Source organism: Pieris rapae, chromosome 15 (genome assembly GCF_905147795.1).
Source record: "Pieris rapae chromosome 15, ilPieRapa1.1, whole genome shotgun sequence".
Taxonomy (NCBI): Eukaryota; Metazoa; Arthropoda; class Insecta; order Lepidoptera; family Pieridae; genus Pieris; species Pieris rapae.
Genome location: NC_059523.1, coordinates 7,313,667 through 7,337,769, shown reverse-complemented (window position 1 = coordinate 7,337,769; position 24,103 = coordinate 7,313,667). Strand labels below are relative to the sequence as shown.

General features: G+C 33.0%; 2 protein-coding genes across 6 annotated transcripts; both read left to right on the top strand.

Moving 5' to 3' along the window:
• The first annotated feature begins 1,866 nt into the window (after positions 1-1,866).
• Positions 1,867-18,327, top strand: LOC110992787 (ubiquitin carboxyl-terminal hydrolase 7). Of its 5 annotated transcripts, none has more exons than XM_022258750.2 (23): positions 1,867-2,273; positions 2,346-2,472; positions 3,652-3,788; positions 4,915-5,246; positions 5,417-5,580; positions 5,971-6,088; positions 6,405-6,546; positions 7,294-7,468; positions 7,947-8,139; positions 8,347-8,500; positions 9,139-9,275; positions 10,932-11,028; positions 11,203-11,439; positions 11,820-12,093; positions 12,621-12,712; positions 13,365-13,507; positions 14,041-14,148; positions 14,291-14,453; positions 14,817-14,938; positions 15,703-15,838; positions 15,952-16,110; positions 16,502-16,595; positions 16,854-18,327. In XM_022258750.2, the coding sequence occupies exons 2-23, from the start codon at positions 2,397-2,399 to the stop codon at positions 16,967-16,969; spliced, it is 3,369 nt and encodes a 1,122-aa protein (XP_022114442.1). In that variant the 5' UTR covers positions 1,867-2,273; positions 2,346-2,396; the 3' UTR covers positions 16,970-18,327. The 5 variants fall into 5 exon arrangements, with proteins under 5 accessions (XP_022114442.1, XP_022114440.1, XP_022114441.1 ...); XM_022258748.2 differs by having other exon boundaries at positions 13,362-13,507; XM_022258749.2 differs by having other exon boundaries at positions 13,350-13,507; positions 16,869-18,327.
• Positions 18,328-20,026: 1,699 nt separating this feature from the next.
• LOC123689798 (boophilin-G2-like) lies at positions 20,027-23,303 on the top strand. The gene is made up of 5 exons (XM_045631407.1): positions 20,027-20,298; positions 21,182-21,257; positions 21,581-21,690; positions 22,586-22,679; positions 23,093-23,303. The coding sequence occupies exons 1-5, from the start codon at positions 20,088-20,090 to the stop codon at positions 23,211-23,213; spliced, it is 612 nt and encodes a 203-aa protein (XP_045487363.1). The 5' UTR covers positions 20,027-20,087; the 3' UTR covers positions 23,214-23,303.
• Positions 23,304-24,103: the final 800 nt, after the last annotated feature.

The window sequence follows — 24,103 nt, the reverse complement described above, 5'->3', positions numbered from 1 at the left end:
TATTCAAAATCCTATTAGGATTAGTTAGCATAATTTCTTAATGAATTTAAAAGAATATTTTATATGAAAGAATAGTTTAACATTTTATAAAAAAGTAACCTTTATATAAAAATAGCACCAAATGTGAATCGATTAATTAAGATACTAATTGCTTTAAAAATTGATATTTTTCGGAAATATTTTACTTGATTAAAATAAAATTAGAGTAAAAGCGAATAGTTTATTTTTAAAATGATAATGGGAGCTTTACTATTTTTTCTGTAAACAAGATGAATAATTTGATGCTTTGACGTTAAATAGATAATTGGACATAAAGTAATCGTGAATGAAGTATGAACACTTCCATCAATAAGAATTCCACATATTACTTATTAGTTATTTCAATGCTGATTATTCCTGTGTAAAAGTAAATTTAAATGATAATCACAACTAACAGAACAAACTGAAAATAATAGCGTCAAAGTAAAAAATAAGAAGCGCTTTACTTATTTACTTACCTACTCTCAATTAGTTATTATTTCGCAACAAACACTACATGAAAATCTGATGAAAATCAATCATGAAAATACTTATATTACGCTAATAACAGTATTCATTAAACGACAACAACAAATGAATAATGCAATATCAATCGTCACAGATTATAAATACATAAAGTCAAAGACTACAAACGTAACTTTTTTATTAAAGAGAGGCGAGTAAAGGATACTAAACATACAGCCATCTTGCGAGTTTATGAGTAGTTAACTCTTTAACCGGCAGCACTCTTATAATTCAGGCACATTCAACTAAATGCAAATAATTGTATGGTTTATACCAAAACAGAAAAAATCGAATGTCGATTTTCAAGGGTGATGTATCGATTCAGTGAATCGACACAGTACTTCATATCGATTTAAAAAATCGATATTTTCTGCTCGAAAAATCGATTCTTCGATTAATCGATCTCAGATCGCCATCCCTATTTAGTATTAGCCAGGCGGCTGTCGAAAAATTATTTTGATCAAGCCCCTTAAATAATATTGTAGTGTTGTATTATTCATTGTTTAACCTTCAATATAGTAAAAACTCAAACGTACCGTCATTAATGAATGATTTACATTTTACATCAACGGTCTATCCCAGAAATATTTTTATGGTTTATGCCTCAAATCTACATAAGCTAAAAATGTCTCATAAGTCATGTCATAAGTTCCAATTATTAATTTGCTTCCGGATTTAATTAATTAAATGTTTGTAATGCAACTATGTAATATCTAAGAAATACATAAATGAGCTATAAAATAAAATAAGAATAAAATATTTTTATTTTGGAACATAATATCATCAAGGTATCACTGATTGCACGTCATTTAATTTGAAACTGTAGGCATCCCTACTCATTGGCAAAGAAGACAGAGGGTGTAGGGTGTAGACGAGGTAAGATAATATGACCTATGAAGCGAGGATAGGAGGATAGGAGAGGAGCGAGAGTATCTCAGTACTCACTCCATACGTGATTGATAATTGAAATAATATGATACCTTGCCCAGTATGTACAGCTGACATAATTTTTATTTTCGAATTAGATTAAATGTTTAATGTCATGAAATAATAATTTATTTGTGTAATTTCATTATGATGACATTCACTTCACTGTACGGTGGGCACAAAATTAATGACCAAATTAGGTTCCACAGTCAATAAATATAAATTTATGTTTTATTTTTTAATAGTTTTACATATCATAAAATAGTTTTTAATCTTATTTTAGCAAGCTCCATTGTCATTTTCTTCTTAAATTTGCGTTTAATAATATGTAAAATCGGTAAAGGAAACCGTTTATTTGTACTATCTATATTTTGGCACAACACTACAGTGAATGTGAGAGAATGATAAAATGGTGCATTCGTCGATCAAACCGGGCCACACATTTGAAGCTGGAAATTAAATTAGACATCCACCATTTTGTTTATTTTTACGAAACCACTTCTATGTGTATTGTACGACTGTCGAATTTTTTTCTTCATTGTGAGCTAACGTGAACAAGTTAATCTAGCAATGCTTATTAAATTAGGAATGTGCTATTAGCATACTGCCATCGAGCCCTTGTGTTGAAAATTGCAGACATCGGCCGCGCCGCTAGTAAACACTCTTTGAAAATTAACATCTTGCCTTCAAAGAAAATTAAAAATCCGGATGCGCAAAGTGCTTGTGTCGATGAGAGAGGCCCATTGAAGTTTGTTCATCGAATTTTTCATAAGTCTAAAGGGAACGATCCCCGAGTGTTAAAGGTAGGTGAAGTCGCAATTTCCGTGCGTGAAAAGTACCCATGGGCTGTTTAACATTGTGAGGATTTTATTTAGGCAATATCGAAGAGTTGTGGGCGAGAGTCCCCGGTGGCGCGCCCGGCTAACATGAATCACACGTCTGCACCTGACAGGCAGCAGCACGACCCTAATGTAAAGGTTGAAGAGATGGAAACACAAGAAGGTCAGTCACCTATAATTATTTTTCTTTCAAACAGAAATTCACTTGACATTACTAACACTAGGTTACCTAGATCAAATCATGATTGTCAGTGTTTATAGTTCTGTCCTGTTTCATTTTTCACAAAGTGAAAATAGTGTTGATACAATCGCTTTTGTTATTGATTATTTCAAACCTTTACATAACCTCAATATTTTATTGGTCAGGTATTTAAATGACAGTTTTATCGTTTATTGTACTAAGAAGAGTTTAGGTGGTAAAATATTCAGTATTATACTTTAACTAAATAAGTGCAAGGTGTTGTAGTCTATAATTAGAATCCTTTGTTTGGTGGTATTTTTTTATAATCATACATTTTTTGCATATGTTTACACTAACTTGGATGATTAAAATTCAAAATATGAATGGAAAAAATGATTTTGATTCCCTAGATTCTTTGCAACTATTATTAGATAAGTTAAAAGCTAGCTAGTTTTACATTATTAAATAAATGGATTATTGACATATGCTAGTTTATACCTACAGCTATAGTGGTGTTAAACACTATTTAATCATAAGGGTAATTAATATTTTAAATGTCGTTTTTCTTTTCTAAAGCTCAATGTCCATAATAAATTCTAATAAGACGTTTTCATAAGTTTAAAGTTTGATTTACTTTTATTTATAGATTGATTTGACAAAAGTGAACAATTTTGTAATTGTAACAATGACGACTCATTTGATATCTTAAAAAAAATTGTTTATCACTGTTTTCTGCATCTATTGATTATACTAATACCTTACTTGAATTTTGTACATTCATTCATTTTATAAATTTAAATAATGTAGACAGGTAGCAGTGTAATCCAGCGATTTTGCCCTCAGTACATTTGCTTTATATTGATTAAGTAGAAGAACTTGGGTTTTTAATGGATAGTAAGGTCCCAATAAAGAATTTTTTATTTATACATTGTATTTTAATCTTCAAGTTTAGATTTATCTATAGTTTCTAAATGGAAGTTGAAGGAGTCAATTTTTTTTAAGTTTATTAATGGCCATTTATGTTGTTATTACTGTCATGAAACTTGCCAAAGTTCAAGTGTCACATAAGTGATTGTTTAGTAAAATAATAAGTAAATATTTAATATTTCTTTTGCTTTAAGATTTCATCAGGCTTCTTAAACATTTTATTTTAAATTACAGTGGAGACTGTAGAAACTGCAACTGAAAAGACTTGGGAAAAAACTTGGGAAGACGATTTAATGAGAGGTCGTATTACCCCCAATGGAGGTGTGGTGATGTCTGATGTTATGAAAAATCAAGATACTTCTGAAATGCCTGTAAATATAAAACCTATATTTATTTATTTTTAAGTAAACATGTAGAGACATTTTAGCCTTTGCATGGCAATTTACATGTTTTTTTTATTAACTTAACTTCAGTAAACATTTTATGTAAAATGAATTAGAGCTCTGAATATGTAGTTGTTTGGCCTAATCTTCTATAAGCAGTTTTTTTTATGATCATGTTTGTAATTGTATATTACAAAATCATTAATATTAGGTCATTACATATGAAATTGAAATTTGCTCTGGTACTAGTCACTTTGACCTCAAATATCTATGTTTGGTTAGGAATTCCAATTTAAATTTTTTACAGCTATTTACTTGGGTATTTGTTTATCAAACCATGATTCATTTTGTTTTCTTGTTTTAATTTTTCTTCTTTACATCACTCTATTTATAAAATGGACTACACGAAATATCGCGTTGTTTACGAGTACGAGTTCCACCGCGGCACCAGTGCTGCAGAAATGACTTGTGACTGATATGGTGGTGGTGTTGCAATCGACATTGTGCGTTTTCGTTCTGGAAATATTGACCTTCAGAACAAGCCATATGGATGGCCGGACACTAAAGTTGATAACGAAGAATTGAAGGCTATAGTGGAAGAGGATCCATCCCAAACTACATCTGAGTTAACTGCAGGCTGTGTTGTTAGTGAAAAAACTGTATTAATCAACTTGGGAAGCAAATTGGGAAAAGCTAAACAAAAATTAAATGGACTCTGAATAGGTTGTGGGTGTTTGGTGGTTTAGTGTTGGGGTCGTTCACTACAATGAAACAGATGTCTATTGTCAGCATCTGCAAACCATGATGGAAAAGTTTGGTCAATCGCTCTAGGCCACTGCTGCTTCACAAAAACCCTAGATCACACACTGCACAACAAACTGCTTACAAATTAGAGGAAATTCAATACTCCCCAGACCTAGTTCCAACAGATTACCATTTTTTATCGAAATATGGTTGATTTCCCATTTAAATGGTTTTTTGTAAGGGGGTCAATAAATAACCTATAAGTATATATATAAATTAACTTTTTGTTCCTCCAAAATGCCAATTTCATATGTCAGGACCTAATAATTTTCAATAATTATATAAATAATTTGGTTATGCAATGTTTTAGCAACTGGCATGTGTTGATGCAGAAATGGAAGATGATGAAGCAAGATCAGAAGCAACATTTCGCTTCACAGTACATAACTTTAAAACTATCAAGGATTCAGTGTTATCACCACCCTGCTATGTGCGTAATCTGCCATGGAAGATAATGGTAATGCCAAGACAGGCCCCATCCCCTGACAAACAACAACAGAAGTCCCTTGGATTCTTCTTGCAGTGTAATGGAGAGAGTGAGTCATCTAGCTGGTCTTGCTTTGCTATGGCTGAGTTAAGGCTCATCTCTCACAAACCTGACACTGAACCTTTTCATAGAAAAATCCAGCATTTATTTTATAGGTTTGTCATGCACTTTTTAATATATGACTGTTTAATAATACCAAATAATCTGAAAACGTGGGGAAATTAAAACAATAAGTAAATTATGATATAGCTTATAGACACAAGTATTTATCTGTCTTCTACAGTAACATAAAATTAAATTATTAATGTAACAATAAATATTTCAGTAAAGAGAATGATTGGGGATTCTCTCACTTCATGTCCTGGAATGATGTCTTAGATGCCGAAAGAGGCTATATAAAAGATGATGCAATTACTTTAGAGGTCCATGTCAGTGCTGAGGCACCACATGGTGTCTCTTGGGACTCTAAGAAACACACTGGATATGTCGGTAAGATTATTTTAAATTTAATTATAATTTTTTCTTAGTTCAGTTCAGGTAAATAGAACTGATAAACTAAATTTTAAAAAATTGTCCCGAAAAACATGTTTAGTTATTACATATTAAATTTATTTTAAATTGAACATTAATATACTAAATTTTGGTGTTTTTTTACAGACAGCTTAGTTATATGAATTATGTTATTGTACTAGAAAAAATATCTTTTTGTTTAAATATATTGAATTGAGAATAATAGATGTTTTTTTGCTTTATCTGACATTAGATAAATAATCAGTTGAGAGCAAGTTTGTATAATATTTATCAGGTTACTAAACACATGTGAAGATAAAATTATTTCTTGAATAGAACAAATGTATAATGAGCAATAATTAATTTCAGGATTAAAGAATCAAGGTGCAACCTGCTATATGAACTCACTGTTACAAACGCTTTACTTTACTAACCAATTGCGGAAAGCTGTTTACAAAATGCCAACAGAGTCTGATGATAGTACTAGGTATCTATTATAAATAGCTTCTTTATATATTTGAATAAGATAATGCATGTAATTATTTAGAAGATTTTTAAGAATTTGTACTTGTTACAAACAAGATTTAGTATTGTAAAACTTAAGTGAGAGTACTCATTGTTTATGTTTACTTTAAACTCATATGTATATATGTAAGAGTTTAATCTATAATATATAACAATACAATCTATAACCTAACCAAAATCCTTCTTTTATTTGGTCAGGAATCAAACAGACAACCATTGGATTATACACTACACAGGTTTTAGAAGTATGATTGAGGAAGTGTTTTTTTAATTTTCAGGTCTGTAGCATTAGCCCTCCAACGAGTTTTCTATGAGCTGCAATTCTCTGATAAACCAGTTGGAACCAAGAAACTGACAAAAAGCTTCGGCTGGGAGACGCTTGATTCTTTTATGCAGCATGATGTGCAGGAATTCTTGAGGGTAATTCACAGTTCTTTATTTCGATTTTTTTTAGATTAATCTTCTGCAAGTCATCCATAATCTATATCTATAGTCTTATTCTGAGAAGAACCAGTGCATACTAGAATTACCTGTCTGTATATTTTTAAAAATAATATTTAGCAATTTCTTGGAGTGCTCATGTGCTGATTTCGCGATTGGACCAGTGCATTTATTGCCAATGCATCAGAACATTTTGATCATTGTCAGCGATGACCCCAATGTCGTTGCGTAAATCGTAAAAACAGCCAAGTCTTAATACATAAAATGAAAATAAATAACATATACTTAAATCAGTGATTCCCCTTAGTCTAATAATAGTACCTTGACAACCGAAATAGAGATCATGAGTTACAAACAAACTTAGAAAATATTGTTAAAACTATAATACTATAACAGTGAGTTTATTGCGAGCTAGCATAATAAACCGGCAAAAGAACGTTGTATACGTTGCTCAGTTTTTACTAATTTTAGCAACTTAAAAAATACTTTATAACTCAATTGTTGTCGTTATTGAAAGTGAGTCGAGAGTATAATTGTATCGAAGACAAGCTAAACAAACCAAAGCCAATTAATTTCCCCGCTTAAGAGTTCGTTAAATCGACGGGCGTTATATGGATATACATTTATACGATTTTTAAAGGCAGATTCTAATCAACATACATGACATTTGTGTTAAACTTTAATCTTATTAGCAATCAATATTGGTTAAAGTGAAAATAATTTCAGGTATTACTAGACAAGTTGGAAAGCAAAATGAAGGGTACCTGCGTAGAAGGCACAGTTCCACGATTGTTTGAGGGTAAAATGAGCTCTTACATTAAATGCAAGAATGTCAATGTCTCCAGTACAAGAGTTGAGACCTTCTATGACATTCAGTTGAATATCAAAGGGAAAAAGAACAGTGAGTTTTTTTTGTATATAATTATTATCTGGTTTTGATGCCTATATGACGGATTTCATAATACTTATCAAGTATAGCCAAAAATTAAATTGTTTTATTTGTATTATATATTTTATTGGAGTCACATACCTGTAAGGACAACGGACAAGGACAACCTGGCCTTTACGATATTATATTATATATACCTATATAAATGTTTTAGAGTGACTTAAGGTTTATACAACCTTTTTTTTAAATGTTGCTTTAATAATATATTAAATCATAATTATTTATTCACAACATAATGTACACTTAAGAATGTCAAAAAAGAAATACGTATTAAATGCTTCTGATTTTCACATTTACTGCCAGTTCTTATATCGAGGGCGTAGAACGTAAAATAAGAACTGGCATTAAACTGCCCGCCACTATTTTATGAACATAACAATTCAAGATAAACGTCAATATTTATAGTATAGAATATACAATTTTCTTGCAGTTTACGAATCATTTAAAGACTACATAAACACGGAGACACTGGATGGTGAGAATAAGTATGATGCTGGAGAGCATGGGCTTCAAGAGGCAGAGAAGGGTGTGATATTCGCCACTTTCCCCCCCGTACTGCATTTACACCTCATGAGGTTCCAATACGATCCTATCACTGACAGCTCTGTCAAGTTTAATGACAGGTATGTGTCGAAAATCGTAACTATTTTTTTTAATTTATTCGGTAAAAAATATAGATTAGGCATTGATAGGTGTTATCTTGGATTATTTTGTTGCTGTCAGTTTGATAATTTTAGCTGTGTTTAACTTCAGTTTTGTTAAATAATTATTATTATTTATTTATTTGTTCAGGGTAAATGAGTCATGCTTTTTTATTTATTTAATTATAGGTTTGAATTTTACGAGCACATCAACTTAGACGCATACCTACAAGAGAAACCCGAAACTCCAGCTGATTACACCCTACACGCAGTTTTGGTTCATTCAGGAGACAATCACGGAGGTCACTATGTTGTCTTTATCAATCCCAAAGGGGATGGCAAGGTATACAATTTATTTATGTAATATACACTTCAAAGTTATTATATTTTCCTATTAATAGTGATTATGTAAGGAAGCTTATAAATAGTAATCTTGTGTACATGTGTATGGTTGCAAAGTTGAGAGGGCAATGCCGATATAGACTAGTCATAATGTCTTTATTTTGCATTTCCCAAAGTCATAGCAATAAAATCCAAAGTGAATGTTTGGGTTCGGGGTTTCTAATCTATTGTTTTTTATTTGCACACATGCAATGTATACATTAATACATTTTATAGAAAACAGTTTAAGAAATAAATATATAATTCGTTTTCATATGTAAAAAATATATACTACAAAATTTAAGTCGAATTATTATTCTAATTCGACTCTACAAATCGAACTGTTCTTACATTTTCTGTTAATACTTCAACAAACTCTACTGAGTACAATGTGTGTTTGACTTACAAGAGTATTTTTTTATGACTCGATTCTGAATCTTATACTTAGAGCTTAGTATGTCAAAAGTGTATTGGATTTTGACACAAGAGAGACATTATTGGTGCTAAGTCTTTAATCTTTCAACTAAATCTATTTTTCGAAAGAAGATACCTATTTAATAAGAATAAAAAAATGTAATGACTTTAAATATTTGTTAATAGTGGTGTAAATTCGACGACGACGTGGTATCTCGATGCACGAAGCAAGAGGCAATTGAATACAATTACGGCGGCCATGATGAGGATATGGCACTAACCGTCAGACACTGCACTAATGCCTACATGTTGGTGTATATTCGGTGAGTGTTTGTTAGTTTTTTCTTTTTATCCCTATGACATTGTATCGTTTGTTGGATATTGGATAATCCATTTAATGAGAAACAGAAAGTATGTAATATTTCGCCAATAGCAAATTAATACGATTAAAAGCGATATACATCTTGTTACCCATACTGAAAAGTTAGAAGAAGAATAGAATATAAGAAATACAAAAAAAACAGTGTTTTTTTTGTATTTCTTATATTTTTTTTGGTTGTAAAGGGGGGATTGATGTAGTGACATCATAATCACTCATACATTAATATCGTACGTGTGTGTAGTAGTCATAACCGTTTGCTTTGTTTGTAATATTTTTCATGTTGATTAGTCTAGATCAGAGTTCCCCAAACTTTTTTGTGTCATAGACCCCTTCCCATGTTTTTCCAACATCCTACAACTTACAAAATTTTATAAACTTATTATACTTTTAGCAACCAGAAGTGATAATTAAATAAAAAAAACAATTCGAAAAAACCTAAGAAGTTATTTTATGAACACACTAAGAAAACACGATAATTTCTAAATCACACTAAAATTATCTTAAAACTGACTTATACAAACAAAACAACACGACTTTAGATATTCTAAAAACACAACCGTAAATCTTAAAACAATAACACAAAATCACACCGAATAAAAATAACATGGAACGAACTCACAGTACGCGGCTTCGAAACCAACCACCACTCTAGTCAAGGACCGGGCTGCGAATGCTAGCGTGGCTTTTTTTTTTTTTGAATGGAATCTCGCTGTTGGCCTTAAGGGCCTTTACAGCTCAGCACGGGCTGTTTGGCGAGCTTAGCTCAGCCGGAAAGGGGGGGGTTTCCCGCGACTCGCGCAAGGGCGTCTCCTGTGAGACTCGAACCTCGGCTTGGGCCGTCGCGGGGGGGTCAATCGCCTGAAGGGCAGGACGGAAGCTCACTGGAGTGCGCGAAGTGCGAAGTAAAGGTCCTCGCCTTCCCCGGTGAAGGCGGTTTTTAACCCTAATCTGTCTATTGCTACTGCTATTATTTTTGGCCGCGCGGGCGGCTTTTAATTTATCGTTAGCTAGTGTGATTGGATCATCCGGATCCTTTAGTACGTGTCGGGGCCTCCTGCGAGCCTTTTTAGTCGGGAAGGGGTAGTAATTGAAGTCGGGAAGGGGTAGTAATTGAGCTAGCGTGGCACACTGAGGCCTTTCTTTTATAGTAAGCGGGTGGGGATCGAAACCACCTACTACCCTCTGTTCAGTTTCTGCTTATAATACATTTTTTACTTCATAGGTACTTTTATAAATAATGTATATGTTTTGATATCATAAGATAGTATGATGTAAGTAAATAGGTACTATCAGTGTATGTGTTGAGATTCACTATCGTGGACCCCCATTTTCAATTTTATGGACCCCCAAATATTTTTTTCGCTGACGTAGATCCCTAGGGATCCCTAGGAATCACTGGTCTAGATCCAACCAGTGTACTTAGCGCTCATAATAAATTAAATATATTTCTTTACTGGATTTTTATTAACAGTAAGACAAAGGTCCAATCACTGCATTGACTTCTTCAGTCTTACAAAGTTCTTACAAGTGCAAAAGTGAAGAAAGATACAGAATCCAAGTAAAATGCTGGTTTTAAACTTATGTCATTTTCTTACAGTGATTCACAATTAAAGACAGTGCTCCAAGAAGTTACACAGGCTGATATTCCTACTGAACTCAGCGAAAGATTAGCAGAAGAAAAGAGAATTGAAACTGTAAGTATTTGTTGTCTAACAGTTTTTTAAGAACAAACTTTATAAAGCTTTAGATTTCTTTATATGTTTCATGGATCATTTTCGATAAATAGATCAGCCTCATGTGGCTGACAAACGATATTTTTACTCAACCACTGTTTTTATTGATTACTATGTATTTGTTTACTATAACAGATCCGCCGTAAAGAGCGCAATGAGGCCCATCTCTATATGAACGTGAATGTGGTACTGGAAGAGGAGTTTGATGGTCACCAAGGAAACGACCTCTATGATCCCGAAAGGGCTCACTTCAGGGTGTTCCGAGTAAGGAAGCAGGCGACCGTTGCAGAACTTATGGAGACGTTGGCGGAGAACTTCCGCTACCCACAGAAACATTTGCGCCCATGGCCGTTTAGCGCCCGCTCTAACCAGGTAAGAGGGTGATCAAAAAATTTTAAATTTTAATGTTGTTAAAATTTAGTTTGTGATCTTCTGGAATAAGTTTATCATTTGGATGAAGTCTATGGTTTATATTAATTTAATTTTTTAGTAAAAAATTTCAGAAAAATATATGATTATATATTTTAATTAATATCCATTTCTAAACACTTCTTAAGTTGTTAATTTATTTATAAATGCTTGCCATCGCTCTTGAAACACTGATACTTTGAAAAATAAAAATCATCCTACCAAAGTTACACCAGATTTAGAACTACCCTTATGTGTACCGGACTAATTTTATGTTAAAATATACTAAACCGAATTACGTATAAAACCCGATTCGCTTATTACTGTAATACCTACTCTTACAGACGTGCAGACCAACATGCCTGGACGTAATCAACGACCAGAACAAGACAATAGCGGATATATCGGAGAACATTAATCCATGGAATATCTTCCTCGAAATGCTCGCTCCGGATTCTGGCTTCGCCACATTACCCCCATTCGATAAGGACAATGACGTAGTGTTGTTCTTCAAGTACTACGACCCGAAGCAGAAGAGGATTCACTATTGTGGACATCATTACTTACCTATCGCAAGCAAACCGGCTGATCTCATACCAATACTCAATAAGAGAGCAGGTAAGATTTATGGGTTTCTATACAAAGGTATTTTTTAGCATGTTTTTATTGGGGAGAAATATTTAATATAGCATTAATGTCGGAAAACATTTATTTATTTATAAAAACAATCCCGTCGTAACAGCTGACCTTGATCGACAAGAATAAACAAAAAGTACACTCAAAACAAAAAACAAACTGAAAAATGAATTCCAAATTAACATGATATAATTAACTAAATACTTTAGGAACGACTAGTAGAACTTTTGATAGTTCACTCAACAAAAAAAAAAGTAAAAATATACTATTTGAATTCATGGCCCACGTTTGAATTGTGCAACGATTATGTAATTAAAGTTGAAACCGATTCAAGTTAAAACGGTGAAATATCCTCTTGGGTTCTATGTATCAAATGAGAAACTTTCTGCAAGGAAAAGGTTTCTTAGTTTAATCAAGAAACGTTATATTATAACAAATAAAAAAAATGCAATGATGTATAATCCAACCAACTTCGCTGTTTTAGATTTCATTATGAATTTATTTTACAGGCTTCCCTCCAGACACACCCCTAGTTTTGTATGAAGAAATTAAACCTGACTTTGTGGAGAAAATCAACAATTACAACGACCCTCTCGAAAAGGTATTATTTATCAGTTTTTCCCTGTCAGATCCTTTTTAGACGTAAGGTACAAATAGAGTTTTAAATTCAACTGAGAACGTGTTTTGAGCAGCTCTCAGTAACAAAGTACTTTTGTTGGAGTTTAATATGTATTATATATTGTTATTCAATTATTAGTACATTAATTATGAATTAGTTTTTTTAATAATAATCTACAAGCTGCTAGAAGGTTGAGGTATGGTATGGCATTTATTTTAAATAAGTATAGCATTTTTAATTAAATGTGGTTGCAGCATTTAGTAGTTATTAAAATAACCTTAGAAACACGAATAACCCTTAAAATTCTTTTTGATTTATGTAGTTTAAATTAAATCTATTTTGTCATTGGATAGGTAAAGTTTCACTGCAGGTATAGCTGGGGATAGTCTTAGGGGCATATTTCGAAATATAATTGGTTAGTGGGATTAGAACGAATGTTTCCGGCCCATGCCCCCATCTGGGTCACGGTAACACATGGCTAAATAAGGTCGTAGGTTCGATTTAAAAATAGTTTCGCATTGGTCTCTGCCCCATCGAGGGGCGTCGGCCATGTGGTGATGAGCACGAGCGGGTCGGGCTCGCCCCACCCGCTCGGGTTGAGTCGTGTGCACGCGGCCAGGTATTGGACGAGCTGATGGACGGCGATATCATCGTGTTCGAGCGAGCGGACAGCCGCCACGAGGAGTTGGAGCTGCCCACCTGCCAGGACTACTTCAAGTACATCTTCTACAAGGTGGAGGTGCAGTTCGTGGACAAGACGGTGCCCAATGATCCCGGGTGAGTGACGTCATAGTCTACTGTCTATATGTAGGTATATGCGTGGATATCCACAACGTAATATATTATTTATTTATTTATTAACACTTTGTTGCATTACATAAAAGGATATTAAACATAATTTAATGACAAGCAACTGGCGGCCTTATCGCTTTAGAGCGATTTCTTCCTGACAACCACTGTTGGTAAAGGAAAAAACCACTATGAGTATATTAGATAAGGTAGGCAAGAAGTGCAAAAATAAAAAAGGGAAAAAAAAAACATAATTAACAGAAACAAAAAGAAATAAAAATAAACTAAACTGATACAAGTTACATAAAACAAAACAAAAAGTAAACAGTGCACATGAATCATGACAATCTAATTCAAGATTCAGAGATTATTATCTTTGTCTTTGTATTGGTTTCCGAAAATGTTATATACAAACATACATACAAAACATAAAAATTAATGGAACGAATTGTGCAACCACTTCCTTTATAGTGAAAAAAAAACAAAATAAGCACTACTAAAATGATGTGTATGGATTTCAGATTTACTATGGAGCTGTCGATGCAAATGCGGTATGACCAAATGGCCCGCGCTGTTGGACAGCGTCTCAACGTTGATCCCTACCTAATACAGTTCTTCAAGTGCCAAAAGTAATTTGTTTTAATTATTTTGCAACTATTTAATCTAATTAAATTTATAAATTTTTTTTATCTAATTGTCTGAACGAACTATATATCAGTAATTCCCAAGTCGAAGGTTTTTTCAATGTATTTTTCTTCCAATTATTTTCAGTTACAAGGACACACCCGGTCTGCCTTTGCGATACTCGTATGATGGAATATTGAAGGACTTGCTTGTCTACTGCAAACCAAAGTGCCCTAAGAAATTGTTCTACCAGATTTTATCTATCAAAGTGAACGAATTGGATAACAAGAAACAATTTAAATGTTTATGGGTAAATAGTTATATGTTTGTTTATACGCTTGCCTTGGGGCATCAGACTGACTTTTTCGGTGTCAGTTTTATTGTTTACTTTGTTATGGTATACTAACCTGGAGTTCATATTTTGTTAGTTTATTATTAATCTGCTATGATTTTTTTAAATGAAAAAATAAGGTTATGAATTTTGCAACTAAAGAAATTTCTGTAAGGATCTACTGTCTAAAGTCGTTTATTTTTGGCCCTATACTCCAGTTAGATAAATATTAAAAAAATAACGGACTTTAGAAATGAGATTATGTTGTATATTCTCAAATTTTTGTATGGCGGTAAATTTCTATAATTGTATCTATATATAAAAATAATATTTTCGTTTCAGATTGGTCCTAATTATAAAGAAGATAAAGAATTAATTTTATATCCCAATAAAGGCGGCAAAGTCTCGGATATATTAGAAGAGGCAGCTAAGGTCGTAGAAATGTCACCGGAAGGTTCTGGAAGGTATTATATTGGAATATGAAATTGTATTTAGTATTTATTGTCTTTTATTACACATTAAAAAAAAAAACACTTTTTAACGGATTGAAGTTATGTATTATTATAATTATTGTAACATAATTTTAACTCGTGAATACGGTGAACACGCACGCTGAAAGCACATGAAACCTCGGTTAAATTTATAATTATGTTTAAATAATTTTAATAATACATAACTTCAATTCGTTAAAATAGTGTTTTTCTTTATATGAAATTGTATTGCTATATGTGTAAAGATGAATATTATAGAGGAAGGATATTTTACTGTACCGATTTAAATAATTATTTTCTAAGGAATGATACATTATCCCTGAGCTACATAGGTTTTATTTATTCCCAAAACATTTAAAAATTAAATGTACATGCGAATGTGCTATGTATATACGCTGTTAATATGGAAGTAGATTCTTTAATATAATTAAAACACACGTTAGTATGTCTTCGATTTCCGGCGAAACAATATTCATATAATTATTATTCTGGATAGTACGCACATAGTTTGCATAATAGGCACAGCTCCGGTAACTGAATTCTGATTAAACAGAAGCATTTTTTGTTTGTTTTTACAAACAAATTGTATTGAAAGTCTGTGATTGCCGTCAGGAAGTAATATTGCATATGAAAATCAAACAATAATATTGTTGTGCCAATAGTACTATGATATTGTCAAAGCAGTGTCTAATTGAATTATTTGGTCAATATTTAAGATTATTTCTTTGTCCTAACAGATTACGAATTGTCGAAGTGTCGTGTCACAAGGTGTTGCCAGGGCCGGACCCCGAGCTAACATTGGACCAAGTGACAATGTCACCTCCCAGACTTTACCGGATAGAGGAGATCCCGCAGGATGAGCTGGATTTACAGGTTAATATTAATTTATTCATAAATACACACATACAAACAACTATAGATCAGTTTCAGAATTAATTTTTATTTTAGTTTTTTTTTCATAGTATTTAATACATAATATATTCCAGGATGATGAAATGCTAGTCCCATGCGCGCATTTCTACAAGCAGGTTTATGCTACGTTTGGGATTCCGTTCTACACCCGCATCAAACACCACGAGCCCTTCCAAGCTGTCAAAGACCGCATGCAGAAGAAGTTGGACATACCTGACAAGGAATGGGAGAAGGTAGAACTCTTTGTAGACGACGCAGCAGAGACATCTGCAAATATTAGTGTTGTAGAAGATACAATTTAATATTGATTACTTCGCGCGATTTTATTTACTATGCAAAAATTGCTGTCAGATTCGAAGTCATGGGCACTTTATTTAATCCATCACTTCACAATTATTTAAAAAGTTATACTAAAAATATAATTTTTTTTATTAGTATATACATGTTAAGAAATAAAATTCCTTCATATATGATTTTGGCTGGAAATATTAGAATCGGTTCTGTAGCGATTTATCTATAGAATGATATTGTTTAAAAGAGAGGTCACCAGTATGTCTACTTCTGACAAAGTACATTTCTAATGTGACGAAAAGAGACGGGTATAATCTTAATTGTCTTTTTCAGTTCAACTTCGCAATTATAGTAAACGCAAGAGCTAATTACATAAGCGAAGGAGCTGTAGTGAACATATTCGACTTCAGGCCAAGTAGTAATGCAAGTGAGTATCACCAATTTTCTTCTTCAGTTTGACCACTATTTTATTTGCGCCAAGTTTATTTAGATTATGTATGCTTTGTATGCTTTTATTATTTGTATACAGATTTTTTTTTATTTAGTATATAATATAAGTAGGTTATATTGTTGGCCCATAAAGCGTCTCAATAAAAAATGCATCTTGGCGAATTAAATGTGGTCCTAATTAAGTTGTACCAGCTTTCCCAACCCTACTTAGAACTAATACTCAAACATAATAAAGACCTGTCGCTTCCAGATTCCTCCGGACGGCCCTGGCTGGGCCTGGAGCACATCAATAAGACACCAAAACGTTCGCGGGTCAACTACCTCGAGAAAGCCATTAAGATCTACAATTGATTTAATGCGCGCACTCTTATCTCTCACGAGGAATATATCCATAGAGTACTAGAATTTTGAATCCCGAGCGTATACGTACATGTACGTGCACGCATTCGCATTTCCCACGGAGGGGATTTTTATTTATTTGAAACGCGATTTAACTAATTACCGCTGTGCACCGATTTAATATGAAACGCTAGCGATCAAATGAACACGATTTCGAAATATATCTATAGTTTGAACTAGGTATTAGTGTAAGCTGTAGAAATAATATTTTATTCACAAATTCTCGTAGATGTGTTCGTTTGGTCGCGAGCGTGTTCGCTTTAAGATTTCCATTGATATCATAATGTGGCCTCTGAACTTAGATTCTAAATTTGCTGTTTTGTTGGAACATAAAGTATTTGTCAGTCTGTTTGCGTTTTACAAAATTTGTCCGTTATAATATAATATTATTGACGAAATGAATGTATGTCTATTGTAGGAATTAACAAATTTTTCTAACATCGTGCTGAAGTTTATTTTCATTGATACGCAATACTTTCATTTAAATGCCGTGTATAAAATTTATTTTAGCCATTGTGTAAATTGGAATAGGCATCTTAATATACAACGGGGATATTCTACATCAATTTAACCAGTATTTCAAGAATTGGACCCCTTACTCTCGAAGCCTGAGAACAATAAAAGGCGTATGTCAAATGATACGTTGAAGGGAGTCGAAGCCACGAGGCCGGCGACACGATGCGGTAACGGTGCGGTGCCGCACCGCAATTATTTCGAGCTCTAGGGTGCCACATGGGCGTTGCAGTGTGGCAATATATTTTACCCCTCCCCGCTTCGTCTCGCAGGTCACAAGTCCGGCGCGCTTGCGGTGCGACGCCGCGTCGTGTGGCACGGTAATTTGTATGTAGGATGACGGTGCGACGCCGCACCGCACCGTTACCGCATCGTGTGCGCTGTAAGCGTGTTAAACTGAGGTTTTTCATAAATGTTTCGCGTCAATACGCAAACATTTGTGACAGTAATCTGTCATTTCAATATAGAATATTCGACGCACCCGAGATATGTTACGTTTATGACGAAATTATGTATATATATGATGTAATAAATTATGAAAAATACAATAAGTTTTCGTAATGATGCCTTAGACGTTTTCGAAATGATACTTCTACCCTTTCGTTTATTTTACGATTAATGGCGTTCTATACGCTTATATTAACAAGGTTTGGTATAGAAATAGATGTAGATAACTTGCCCAATATGGGAAAATGGGATTATTATCATTTTAAACGTTTTTAGCATTTGACAGTCTGTACCTGGACAGCTTGAACACTTTTCAACGTTTCTCTGAATATAATCCTATATTTGTTTAATCTGGTTTATTTTCACGTTACCTTTAAAGTTAGTTACATGGCGGTACTAGGTTCGATTTCCAATATAAAATAATTGTTTCGCTTTGGTTGGCATTAGACGACTGCAACTTGTCTTAATAATAATATATATATCATAATAATATATATATCTTAATAATATAAAGATGAACTATACCGAAGTGACTCCCATAGGTAGGCAATTTGTTCTCACAAATTTTATATACACAAAAGTGTGTACACATATATCATCCCTACAATCCCAATACCTAAGATGATTACAGCCGAAGTGCTGAATATATGACTGATTTTACAGACACGGTGATAACCATAGAGATAGAGAAGAAGGTAGGTTAAAGGTAATGTATGGTTATATTCCACGTTCATGTAACGAAAGATTGAATTTAGGTTTTTTTTTGTTTGTCAAGTACAAAAGGTTTAAGATCATAAAATGGACAATAAAAATTAATTATTACCTAAAGATGAATTATTCTTTTACACTGTTTATAAGATTATTTTTCTATAAAAAAATATTTAGTAAGAACTGGCAAAAAATCTTTGTTGCTGCAAACATTAGGCCATGCTGTTTATCACATTTTGAACCAATTTTACATTTACCCACTTCAAAATATGCGAACAAACGAAGAGCGTAAAAATTATATATTATGGACTAAAAACAGATCTCGATTATTGTTTGCCATCGATCACTATATCATCTGATCTTATAACATGTTACGTATATATTGAAATCCAAAAGTTAATTTAAAAAATTCTATGTGAGGATTAAATGACCTATATGTAGGTAAGGTATTTTTGTCACAATGCCACACTGGACTAGAGCCCGCTGAATGGCAGGTCGTTAGCTATAATCGGATTCGGGAATCGGGGCATCGGACTATCCTACACCCGTGCCATTCGGAGCATTCTGCATTCCCGCGCTCGCCCCGCAATTCGAGTTCGGGAATTTGAATGCAAATTGAAAATGCCATTAGATCAGCAAACATCAGTTCCGAACGATGCCATTGTAAGCAGAAATCATTAAACACTGACTACCATGTTTCAATTTGAGTCCGAAATTGCTCATTAAACGATTACTTGGATTTAAAAATTACATACTGTATTGTATTTTACCGTAATTGGCACTTAAATGTAGTGGAATTTGCTTTATTATAGGTTAACATTTTATTTATTGTAAGAAAATCACTGTTTATTAAAGGGGCATATAGGTATTCCTATTATTATTTAGATAACCTTAGAAAATTAATGGTTTCAAAAGTGTATAATACTCCATTCAAGTCCCTTATGGCTAATGGGGAGACGAAATAATGCATATGTTTTATTGATATTTTTTCTTTGGACGGATGGAGTAGGGTAGGCTGCCTGACACATGTAGTATTTTTAATTTAAGATATTACCGGGAACAGGCCTGCACAATTGTCAATGATAAATAAATTATCCCTCTCTCATTAATCGGCAGCTCTGAGCGTCTGGTCAACAACGAAGCATCTAGAGAGGACTATCTGTTTCCACCGATTTCTGCTCAGCGCCTCTATTATGACAGTGAAATTATTTCGACTAGGAAATTAATACAGCTGTGACATATAGGGTTTTATATTAACACAGCCTTAAATTCTCAAACGTTGTGAAAGGATATAATTTTCTTCATCTCGTATCCGAGCTATATTTTTTACGGCATCGTAAACATTTTTATATTCATTGCCTCGCCAACATTCGAATTTTGCTTGTAATTTCGTAATGCCGTAATGGAAAATTGTTCTAAGGGTGTAAATGTAATATTGTTTGTTCTATATTTTGGTGTCTGTGAATGCACATTGACTACGGCTGTTATTAAGGAATATACTTCGCCGAAACCGGTTTATCGTAAATTTAATATAGAAAATACAGAAGTAGATGCAAAAAACAGCGAAAAAATGTTTGATGTGCTTGATGGGAGGCGTAGGAACAGTAAAATGCGTATGTATGCAGCAGAAAGCGGATTGTTTAATCGTTGATGATAAATCATAATAGACATAATACTAAGGTTCTGATGAATTTATTTTAAAGTTATGAAACAATCTATAGATTTATTATAGTTCTTGATTTAATTTTGTACTATATAGTATTGTTTTATACCGATAACATAGTGACGTTAATTTGCTTTACCTTAGTAGTAAACTTAGATTTCCACTTTACCATTATCAATAATTTAGTTTATAATTAACTATGCATATCGTGGGGAAGTGGCATCTGGAAGTACGTCCGTCCCGACATGACAATTTTAAACTTTTCAGAAGAGCAAAAAACTTGATATTCTTAATAAACTTATACAAACTTACTTTTTATTAATGTACATAATTCGTAATTAGTGCAACCTTATGGATAGTATAAAATAAAAAATATAAGGATAATATTTATTAATTTTTTACAACCTCTTGGGCCCTTATTCCACAAAATCATCATCAGAATTAAAATTATTGTCTTGTTTCTTCAAAAAAGGTCAAATTTACGTACATCATTTAGTTTACAAATTTCGATAGATATAGGAGACCCATAAGGCCGTTGGTATATATTACTGAAATCTTTATTTATATATTATATCCAGTACTTAAATCGAAAACCAAAAATCGACCTCATGTGCCTCTGATAGAAGGCTCATCACCTACTTGTCAATGAAATCAGAATAATAATAAAACGAATGCAATCTGCTTTCAATCTTAGATTAATAATAGAAAGTGTAAAACTTATTAAGATTAAATAAATTTACTTACCACATTTCAAACATACCGCTAGAATGTCGATTTATAATCAAGAATAATTTTTCAATAACTGAGCTAGCTTATCTAATGATATCTTTAAGGCTCACAAATATGGGATTGGGACACTTGGTGCTTACTTCAGCCAAGGAAAGGTAATTGTGTCCAGAATATACAGAGGTAATGTTAATTTTCGTTATAATAATAACTGTCAAATGTCGACAAACAGGAATCGAACCGAATCTTAGTGAAGATGCCTCAATAGAAAAGTGTGTATGTAGAAAGCTAACTAATTTATATGAAAATGACAGTTCGTGTATTAAAATTTTATGAACGCGTCATTGTTTCGGCTTTCACTTTTCACTCTCGCCCCCATGATTATTCATCATTTCTGAATTCATGACGGTTACATTACATGAAGGGATTGACCAAAATAACAAAATGTTTTCGCGATAGGTATTTACAATTTTATGTTTAATATTAATAAAGAAAAATTTTGTCAGATTTTATTACAATCGACAATTGGAAAAATGCCTAACGTTTGTGTATAGTGGATGCAATGGAAATGAAAATAATTTTGAAACAAAACTAGATTGTGAACTGCGTTGTACAGGTAATGCTTTTAATTATTTGAAGTTAACGTCACCCTCGTTCTAGGTCTAGTGGCTTGAAAGTGCGACTTTTAACACGGTTGTAGGTTCGAATCCCGGTTGTGTCACTATGTGCCCATCTATCTTGCATTTAACACTGGCTCGTACGGAGAAGGTAATTAATCATCGTGAGGAAACATGCCTCAAATACAAAAAACAAATGATGACAAAACAGATTCATAAATATGTAGGTTATAGCGCCAATGGCTTTTCTTTAGATGGCTATGTTGGCTTAGGGCCTGTTTCGCAATTACCGGATAAGTTCCAAATAAGCTATTTATTACTTATTGGTGGGATAAACAGTATTGTTGCGTTTCACGACTGTCAGGTAGCGCTATTTGTCAAGAAAACATAAGTTTCTTATTCGGAACTTTTATCTTCCGAATAATTTATGTGTTGCACAGCTCTTTGTTACTTTATCCATCCATTGTGAAACAGACCCTTAGTCTACAATACTAAAAAAAATAGTAAATTAATAAAAGAACCGAAATAGTTGTTTATAAAATAAGACAAATAAAAGAGGGCTCCGAACACTAGCTTGAGGAGTAAAGAAGAGTAGAGAAAATTATCTGTGAAACACGCGTTCTATATTAAAGTTTAAATTAAAATACAGTTTACCAGTTGCCATTGCTATGAACTGTGTAAACCTGTAGGTACATGCAGCTCGCAACAATTAAAACTAAGGAAAGAAAATAAGTAGCGACCGTGTGCCTTATTAATTATTGCTACGCCGGATTGCATACTGGATTAACCCCTTGTGTGCTAGGCACTAAGGTACAGAAGCGATGGTATATATGTAGTATTTTCAATTTTATTGAAATATGAATTGAGAAATATTGATAATACTTTATAAATCAGGTGTTACTTCGACTATGACCTCACGTGGAGTTGATAAAGGGCATTTTTGCCAGTACCAACCTGATGTGGGAGCATGCCTTGCGTTTGACACAAAGTAAGTTATAACTTACCTATGATATTATCTCTCTATATTTTTTTTAGAAAAATATAAGATCCGTTTAGTAACCATTTGACCGTGGATTGCTTAACTCTTACAAAAATAGCGTGCAAAACCTGAAATCTTCGTCTAAGAGTGAAAATAGTCAACATAAGACACAGAAAATGGCTAATCTATGAAGAGATTTTTATACAATATACATAAAACTGGACTGGGTCACTTCCGACACCCATTAAACGATAATTCCAAGTATGCACGTCATGAAGGACAATGATTCGAATCAAAATTTGAGGCTAGAATTAAATCGACGTAAACATAGTAAATAAGATCTACATAATAAGTCATTCCAGATATAATATATTTTTAAATCAATGCATATTGCAAATAAAGCAGGTATATTTTATTTCCAGATATTATTTCGACATCAATCGAAACACGTGTTCTAAGTTTGTGTATGGAGGCTGTGCGGGTAACACAAATAGATTTGAAACAAAATTCCAATGTATGGCGACATGTGAACGACAGAATTAGTGACGGGAATTTTATTTTTAAAATAATGTTTCTATTTAAGCAAATACAGTATATTTTAAATGGATTAAAGGGAATTCAATTATCACAATATGTACTGTTCATTATATTTGTAAAGTTTGAAAATGGACCTGTTGCGCTCTAATATAATCACTGATCGATAAATATTTAATCTTAAAATGCCGGCGTCGCACTCCCGAACCCTTCGTCATTGAGACTAGCGGGTGGCGGTGTCACTTAACATCATGATGAGAATCCTGTTCTGTTCTAATAAAAATCACTTTACATGAAACGGCCTCTATGCCTCACGCAATGACGAATTAGTCATCTCGCAGAGAATTTCCATGACTGATTCTAAAATGATTTGCGGAATTTTAAATTATGTGTCAAAAATATAACAGTAAAGACATATTTTGACTTAACGTATTGCTAAATTTCCTCTATGCGAATTTAATTATGTATTGAAACATCGTGAAGCCATAATAGATTGTAAAAGTAAGGAAGAATTATTAATTCCCCAGGCGTATGGTAAGACAGTAAAGCAAGTAATTACTGCGATCCTCAGTCTTAATCCTTGCCAGGACGATGAAAAACTCTGCTAATTAATAAAGGAACCCTGGATTAATTAGTGAAGATATTCCAGTTCTCTTATTATATGGATTACGTTAGTTAGCGCTTTTATCCTACGGGAGTATCGTTAAAAGTTTCTTGTTTTATTTTGGAGCAATATTCATTACTCATTTAAAAGATGAAAAAATATCTTTCATAGAACGGAGTTTGGAAATGCAAAGAAAATATTCTGTTGAATTCGCACATTAATGTTCTTTTGCAAGGTACTTGAGTGTCTTTTGATCTAACACAAGCTTAAATATACTAGGATATAGTAAACTAGG